The sequence below is a fragment of the Ceratosolen solmsi genome, unplaced genomic scaffold, assembly GCF_000503995.2.
Source record: "Ceratosolen solmsi marchali unplaced genomic scaffold, CerSol_1.0 scaffold14, whole genome shotgun sequence".
Taxonomy (NCBI): domain Eukaryota; kingdom Metazoa; phylum Arthropoda; class Insecta; order Hymenoptera; family Agaonidae; genus Ceratosolen; species Ceratosolen solmsi.
This window is the reverse complement of record NW_011948420.1, coordinates 7,606,440-7,615,948: the sequence shown is the minus strand read 5'-3', so window position 1 is coordinate 7,615,948 and position 9,509 is coordinate 7,606,440. Positions and strand designations below refer to the sequence as shown.

General features: G+C 31.1%; 1 protein-coding gene across 1 annotated transcript in view; it reads left to right on the top strand.

The window, feature by feature from the left end:
• Positions 1-9,509, top strand: part of LOC105361018 (transcription factor Sp4) — a 16,373-nt gene that overhangs the window by 3,052 nt on the left and 3,812 nt on the right. Inside the window, 7 exon segments of the mRNA XM_011498099.1 lie at positions 2,498-2,666; positions 3,547-3,861; positions 6,324-6,729; positions 7,806-7,990; positions 8,387-8,476; positions 8,775-9,023; positions 9,329-9,508. Of these exon segments, the coding sequence (XP_011496401.1) occupies positions 2,631-2,666; positions 3,547-3,861; positions 6,324-6,729; positions 7,806-7,990; positions 8,387-8,476; positions 8,775-9,023; positions 9,329-9,508 (1,461 nt within the window). The 5' untranslated portion in view covers positions 2,498-2,630.

Genomic DNA, 9,509 nt, shown 5'->3' with positions numbered 1-9,509 from the left:
ATATATATATATATATATATATATGTATATATATGTATATAATGTAAATTAATGCACAGGCGTTCAAATTGTATTTGAAAATATTTATAAAAGTTATAAATTTTTCTTAATTATTTGTACATTCTAACCTCAAACGTTACGCAACAATTTTTTTTTTGTAATTTTATCGTATTTGGGTAAATCAATAAAGTCATTAATGTTTGAGAGGACTTTCGAAACCTACCGAATCGTCGTAGCACAGGTTTGGGAAGCGAAGGAATATTAATATTTTTATTTGGCTTGATTTACGAGCGAGGACTAAGCTTATAAGTGGGCGGGTGCTGAATGAAGAGAAAGGGAGAGAGTTATATTTTCGAAGGCCGTCGTTCCCCTTCAGCATTACATTACTTCACGCGTATGCAGGAGGGCAGACGCACTACGGTACCTCCCTTTCCGCCTGCTGGCGCGGTAAATTCAAACGTACACCTTCAAGTTTGCGCAAACAACAAGAAGATTTTTTGCTTATGTTCGGAAAATTACGGTACCCAGTCTACAGCTATATTTTTAATTAAAATATTCAAAGTATCGTGACACTTAATTTTTATTATTACAACTGGGTAATAAAAACAAAAATGGTTATCGTCGTGCATCGTAGGACATTAGTAGTCACCGAAATAATAATGTAAACGAGAATCGCGATATGCTGTTATTAAATAATTATCTTACCCAGGGCAGCCATATAATTTATTTTACAATTGTAAATTGTATAATATTTTAAAAACAACATTTGAGCGGGTGTGTGTCGGAAAAAAAAAAAAAAAAATTAATTTCTAATACAATGTGAATTATCTATAATTTAATTAAGTTATTACATCAAAAGTTAGAACGTATTTGTTATATTGAAAATGAGATTTTTACTTAATTAATTGTCATAATGTAGTACACAGTCATTTATAGAGAATAGATAATAAATAGCTACTGGAAATAAGTCAATGTGCTCGAACGTTTTTTATAAAATTTGGAAAGACGTCGCGATTAAGAGAATCTTGAATGAAAAGGAGGGGTCGGGGGGAGGGAGGAAAATAGAATTAATAGACAGGAGGAAGAAGAAAAAAAAAATATTGATCGGTAAACTGAATTCTTTATTTCGCTTAGATGGAACTATAAATTATTTTTCTCTACGTTTTTAAGCATAGCGAGTCCGAGAGTAAAACAAACGCTGCTATTTTGCAATGCGAGACGAAAGGTAAAAGGCAAGATAAAAGCAGAGGTAAAAGCAGAGGTAAAAGCAGAGGCGAGACTAGAGCTCGTAAAATATAACGTTATTTGACGATTTGTTCGCTCGGCTCTCTCGGACCCATGAAAAATCGCTCGTTATCCCCGTACAAAAAGCACTCTCCTACCACCTCCCCGTTCGAATTCAGTCACGTGTCTATTTGCAGTCCCTTCCCCTAGCAGCGATAATAGCTCGTGTCAGCGGGACACGGCGAAGCGTCGTAGGGGCGTACATAGCTTAGTGAGAGCGAGAAAGGGAAAGCGAGAGAGAGGCGGTCCGCGTAGGCACGTAACTCGGGTGCGCGCACTCGCCTTCCTCCCCCGAGGAGCGGCAAACCGACTCTCCGGGTCGGCGCAGGTGGAGCCCGTCGCGTGTGTGTTAACGTAGCCACCGCCTGCAGCAGCCGCTTCGAGGCGGTTCGTTTCCTACAAAATGCGGGTCGCGAGGTGGCCCGTGGAGTGGGGGGCATTTGAGCTGGGCGGTGTTGCGAGACATCTCTCCAACTATATGACTCGCCATGATGTTATATTTCTTGCGGGGTGGCGGGGGAGGGGGGGGGGGGGGGGGCGGGGGGGGACGGGCGGAGAAATCGTAAAGGAGGATGGCGTTGGAGATGATCGGCGATTTATGTGTCGCTGCGCCAGAGCTTAGTGTTTTTTGGTGGGGGGGGGGGGGGGGGGGGGGGGGGGGGGGGGGGGGTCGTCATCGTGGGAGGGTAAAAATTCGTTTCGAATGGCTTCATTGACTCGAATTGGGCTGCGATTGGGCCACTATTCAATTTTTTCTCCTTCGAAAATTGAAAATCTTACCAAAATATTCTTTCGTCCCAAGACTTTTTTATCATTGCCACGAGAGTCTATTTAATCCTAATTTACAAGCTCCACTCGCCCAACCACTTAACAACCAATGTTAATCGAACAATTATTGCAAAGATGAGGGGAATGAAATTGCGATTGAAATTGTTTGAAAATTGCAAATGTATTATCGGCTCATCGTGGTCAGGAATCGTATCCGCTAATAAATAAATATTGTGAAGAAAGAAGCTCTCGCATAGGCGCTCATTTATACGTACAATAGCGCTAATACGATCTTATGTACTTGTAATTTGCAGGTTTTTTATTTTATTTTGTTTTCGACTGTTGTATTTTTATCGATTACAAACGATATTATAAGCTAATTATGATAAAGAAGCTTAATAACAATTAAAGATTTGCATGCAATTATTTCCAATTGTATTCACAGGAAATCTGCACTTCCCGCAAGCTTAGCAGGATAGCTGCCTAGTTTGAATTTTCGCTCTATGATATCCACAGAGCTGCATAAGACTAGAAAAGTAAATTTTTATTAAAGAGACGTTTTATAAGAAATCGACAAAATGAAGCGAAGCCTCGATGGCAGATCACTTACGCAGGTTAGGATTACTTTTACGTCGTGTTGTCAAATTTATATTGAATATATTATTTATTGCTTCCTATTAAAATTAAGAAATTTTCTGTTGGCGCTTATTGCACTGGTCTACTATCTCTTTCTCCATATTAGTTTTTATTTTATTTCTTATTTTTTTATTTATATATATATATATATATATATGTATATATATATGCATATATATTAATGGCTTTCGGTGTACTTTATGGTTTACCATTAACGTAGGCTCACAGTTTTACAAATAGTTTTTTAATGCTTACAATTTTAAGCATATACACAGTTCATTATTATGTTTATATAATTTATAGTCTTACAATTTACAATTAATTTTATTTATAGTAATTAAGAATCATTGTTGCAATTTTACAACATGCAATAAATAACAATAAGTTTTGCACATTTTATAAAACAACACGACTTTTGCTTCGCTCATTCTTTTATATCTGCTAACTCTATACTTCCAATCAGTAAGAAACATTGTCAAATAAATCATACTGGTATGTAAGTAACAACACTCACCAATTACTAATAAAATATTGCATTTTTCTGCATTTATTATGCACATAATGTAAGGAAAATGGATATAAGTTATTGCTTTTTTTTTTTTTTTTTTTTTTTTTTTTTTTTTTTTTTTTTTTTTTTTTTTTATACGGAGAGGGCAAGATTGTTATTCATTCTTATAAAAATATGGATTTGCTTCGTGTCAAGTAGAACAATAATGCATCACGAAACATAACCAAAAATACTGTTTTTTTTTTCAATCACTGTATTAAAAACATTTCAGCTTAATGGGCATTCATGTGTTTAGCATCAATCCACTACGCTTGCCAAGATTTATTGATAAAAATCTGTAATTGCATTAGGAGGAGATCGACGAGAGCGATCCAGGACAAGATCAGCAGCAACAAGAGGTTGTTGACCAACAACAGCTGGAACAGCAACAAGGAATACCTACGCAGATTCGCTTTCTCAATGCGAATGTTCTGCAACAGCTTCAGCAACAGCAAGCTCAACAGCAACAGCAACAAGATGTCCAGCAGCAACAGCCCCAGGTCATTACGCTGCAGCAGTTGCAGAATTTTGTGCCTTTACAACAGCAGCAACAACAACAACAACAGCATGAACAGCAGAGAGCTCAAACGATATCAATGCAGGCTTTGCCTCAACAATTTCTACAGGTACTTTATTACATTCTTGATAATTACAAGTAATTTTTTTTTTTATCTTAAATGTAAGTGCTTGAAAGTAACGTCGTAAAATATTACTTTTTATGAACGCCATTTTGTGAAATTTGTCGATTAACAATATTTTCCACGTTATAAAAGTTGTCATTTTATTCATTCCGTTTCTTTTGTAAAAATAAATTGACAATTATGGTATTGGACAAAGCTATTGGAATATTTGTACAATAATTCTTACAAGTTACTTCGTTATCTCCTATTAAATGCATGTTAAATGTTCAAAATTTCATAAATAATTAAATTTATTATAACATAAATAATGTGTCGAATAGATAGTTGCACATAAGCTTAATTATTAAGATTTAATTTCAAAGTATATTTTATAAATCCATAGCATATTATTAATAACAATTTTTATAATTTTTTTATTTTTATTACTTTTTTCTTTTTTCTTTTTTTTTTTCAAGAATGGTTTTGAAGATGGTCCTAGTGATAAAATTTTTTTTTTATTTTTATTTTATGAAATATAATATTTCTTCAAATTCTAATGGAGTTAATTTTACAAAATTAAAAATAATATATAATAATAATATATGTAGAAGGTAACTGAATTTTAATAAAAATATAATTTCTAGGCTACCTAATTATTAATCTTGTATAACTGAAAAATATCGAAGCTTGGACATAATGAATTATTACGTATATTTAGAAATCTGTTATGCGAATCTTTCGATGATTTTCAATTCATAATGATTTAATAATTACATGTATTAAAGTAAAGAGCTTATGTATTTCTTTTATATATATATATATATATATTATAGAAATAATAATGTAGACGTATTGAAAAATGTAACAATACTTGCATATGCTTAATTTAATTTAGTTTATTTTTCATATTGTAGTCATAATTTTAAATCAGGTTTATCTAGATAAATATTGTAATATTCATATTAATTATAGTCTCCCATACCCAATACGATTAAATTGTTTATATTATATTGTATATTAATGTAATTAGAATTTTACGGCGATTGATTTCTATTATATTTTATATGATACGGAAGCTCCATTTATAGATAAGATTTGGTCAATATTTTTTAATTATTTGAAAGTATAAATACACTGTTTTACAACAATTAAACATCGTTTCTTGTATGATTACTGGATGACGCTTGCCGGTGTTTAAGAATGAGCGGCATGACATTTACAACGATAAGTACTTATCAGAACGAGTTTTAAAACGGAGAAGTTAACGTATGAGACGATAAAGGTTTTGTTAATACGAATAGTATTTACTATCAAAGTATAATGACGTAGACCCAGATCCTGAATATAACCGCGTATCGCGCATTTTATAGTTGATTTAAAAGATTTTTTTAAATAATGTCATTAAATTAATCGAATTTAGTATTAGTTTAAACAAAAAATCTATTTAAGTAAAGAAAATCACATCTGTGATTTGAAGTAATTTGTAAATTACTAATATATAATTCATTTTTTTGCTTTTAATAGATTGATGCTAAATTTCTGTCGATATGAAGTTTGCTAAAAATCGCGTAGCTATACTTGCGTCTAAATGTGGGATGAGGTGAAAGTTTAAAAGGCCCCCAATGATAAACTGTGATTTTCATTTGTAAAAGATAATAAGGTCATTGACTTTTAAATTGGAGCAAAATTGCCGTTCTTAAAACATTGCTCAAGCTTTAAATAAATTAAATTTAAATATCTATATAACAAATATGTATATATGTTTATATATATAAATTAAATAATATTTATTAATAATATGTAATACAATTGTGATGATAATTATTGTATGGAGCTAAATCTAATGTTTTGAAATCTTCGTTCTTCTAATCCATACTTTTATTTAAATGAATTACTAAAATAATGTAGGATACAATCTTTTATTGGTAAATTATAACAAATAGTACTACAGATACAGCAAAAAATAATTGGTTTTGCTAGGTTTCGTAATATTATTTACACAAATTGATATCTTTCCATATATATTTCTCCTTATATAATATTGTTCTCTCCCCCCCCCCACCCTGAATCTCCTCGTCGTAATTTCTTAATCTCAATAATAAATATACAAGTACGTGTGTAATCGCCTATAAACATATGTACGTAGGTGCATGCATACTTATACATGTAAATGCATTAAATAAATATTTTCATATAATAAGATGATTTCTCATTTTATTGTCAGATATGGAAAAATATTTCCTTTTAAATAATTACGCTCAATTTTTATCGAATAAATTTAAAATCCTTTGAATTAATTAATTAAGAAGTTCATAAACTTATGGATACGTAGAAGATGTAATCTATAAAATTAATTGTAATTACAATAAACACATATTTATATTACTGAGAAGTACGTTTATTTTAAAAATTCAAATTAAATGGATGAATAAGTATTAATAAATACTTCTCTACATTTTTTATTTTAGGGCGCTCAACTTGTTAGTAATCAAGCACAAGCTGCTGCTTTACAGCAGCAGTCACAGCAACAGGTGCAACAACAAACTCAAGCACAACAACAGTCGCAACAGCAACAGCAACCTCAGCAAACCCAATTAAGCTACAGTGTGATACCACAAATGCAGACAGTTAACATTGATGGCCAAGAGGCATTATTTATACCTTCTGCCTCTGCAGCCCATCAACAGGCTCAGCCAACAATGCACTTTGCCACAGCCAATGGGCAACAACTTCAGTTGGCTGGTCAACAAATACAATTGGCTAATGGTCAGACACTAATCAATCCACATGCAGTAAATCTAATCAGATCACCCAATGTATTTCCAACTTCAATTATACAAAATATTGCTGGACAAACTGTTCAATTACCTACAGGTTAGTAAGTATTTAATACTGCATTTATTAGAATGCTATGACTACTCATTATTGTTTACATTGGACATTGTTATATATAAGTGCTTGTTTTGCTAATTTGTTTTTTCAAACATACACACACACGCACGCGCACACACTGTATATATATATATATATATATATATATATATATATACGTGCCTACACTCACTCACTCGCGCTCGCACGCACGCACACGCACACGCACACACGCACATTATTTTTATTCGTATATTTTTATATTTACTATTCATTCATTATTTTCGTTTTTTCGTTTATTTAAATAATATTTACGTAAAACAATAATATATTATTACCTACTCGTTAAAGTAGTAATTAAATGGAAATTTGTATTTTAAAAATTTTTTTGATAAAATAGTTGGATTAAAAGTATTTCTTTAGATGTTTAATTTTTTGAATTTATTTAAAAACTGATATAAATTTGTAGAGTATTTATAGTTGATTACTGCATGAATGATTGTATGAAAAAAGTGCGTATTGGTAATGCATGGTTGTTGAATGATTCTTTTGGATTTTTGGTTTAGTTTTATTTTTAACCAAGTTCAATAAAGTTTCTTAAATGGATTTTTTTTTCAATTTTCTCTGGAAGTTGGATCAATACCAACATTGTAAAAAATGGCATATCAATTTATATCAAGAAGCATTATAAATATTAAGTTTATATTTAAGATTTTTCAATTGATTATATATATATATATATATATATATATATATATATATATAAATTTTCACCAATAAAGTAAATTTCAATAAAATTTTGCACAATAGTACTTATGTTTAAAGCACGTGTAATACAATTATTTAATTTTTACTTTTTTATAGACAACATAATTTTAGTTTACTAATAAATTTAATTATTATTTAAAAAAAACAATTTAAAAAGTATGATAGTTTAAGGGACTATGATTTAAGAAATCTTTTAACACTGGCTGCTTTTCGCTTTTACTAATGCTTGGGTTTTGCTTCTGTCGCTTTTTTGCTTCGACATGCGTGTTGCCCGCATCCGACAGATCCCGAGGACGGCTTGGATGTTTCAGGTCAAAGTGTACAGGTGCGACCGCTGCAATTCCCCATGCAGCACATTCAACAAACAGTGCCCGTTCAAGTGCCCGTCACGGCCACCAATGGCCAGACTGTTTACCAGACCGTACATTTCCCTGTGCAAGCTCTGTCCAGCGTGTTCAACATGCCCACCGCTCAGATGATACCTCAAATAACTCAGGTAAAACCTTACATAGCTGCTGTTTACAACCGTAGAATATCTTCGGTGAATAAATATAAGAAAGAAAATAACGCAGACTTTGTTTCGCTATACGTTTTGTATATTCAACGAATAAATGTCCGCTCAAAGAACTTTTAATTTAGAAAAAAATTTGGAATAATTGTTGGCTAAATTTGATTAAACTTAAAATTTTTGTGAACATAGTGATGCATTAGATGGCAATAGCTTACGATCTATAATCTTGTTTTATCTTTTTAAATAAAAATTCAACGTGTCTCAACAGATCTCAATAGAGAAAATTAACAATTTTATAGATTATAATTAGTAAGATACGCAAGCAATTTTGTTTTTTATAAAATAATTTCTCTTAACTACATTACTTTCTTTATATTTCAGCAAATTCCACAAGTAGCACAAATTATAACACCTAATGGACAAATTCAACAAGTTCAAATAGCAAATCTATCACAATTACAAAGTTTACAGGTAATTTTTGCATTGAAATTTATACCACTTATAATGAAAAATTGAAGAATTGACATTAATTATAATTAAAACGGTTTTAAATATTGCATAAAAAAATTTAATAAGTTTTCTACCGTTACTATGTAAGAAAAAACTAATTTACAAAAATGATAAAAACAATAAGAATAATAACGATAATGATAATAAGAGTTAATATTTTATGTTAGAATTAGTATAATATTCATATTAAAAAATGTTTATTTGTTTGTATAAAAGAAGAGAAAGGCAACAATTAATTTTTGCATAATTTTTTGCATAGTCTTTACAAGGCCAACAAGTAGCTCAACAAGTAGCTCAGCAAGTTGCTGCGCAACAGCAAGTTGTTCAACAAGTTGCTGCTCAACATCAACAGAATCAGCAGCAGGTACAACAAGTTCAACAAGTGCAACAAGTGCAACAAGTTCAGCAAGTACAACAAGTCCAACAAGCCCAACAAGCATCGGTTGCAACACCTGCCTCTACAGTATCTACTTGGAGTACAAGTGGTAATACCCCAAATAATGTACAGGTAATTTTTATAGTCAACGTCTGTATTTAATTAATTGTAATAGATTGTGGACTAGTGGAAAAAAAAGACTCATTTAAATTCGAAACATGTTAAATAATTGATTTATTTGTACTATATTATTTTCCACTTGTATCCGTCTAAAATATAATCTACATTCTAACGTATATTTAAAATTTATATATATATATATATATAAATATTTGTTACTTTTTAAATAAGAATCTTGGAAAATGATATATGTTTATCTTAAAAAATATATCAATACTTTTTATGACTCAGTAACAACATTGTTTTTATTCTTATAGGTCGTAGGCATAGGTTCATTAGGTAGAAATGGAAATGCAAATGTAATAACGACAAAAGATGGACAAAAAATAGATGTTCAAACGCTCACTGCCTTAAGACCACAGCAAGAGGTACAAGAAAATGAAATAAAAGTTACTAATATAGATGCCAGTCAACTTGCAAATGGTCAAGTGATACATA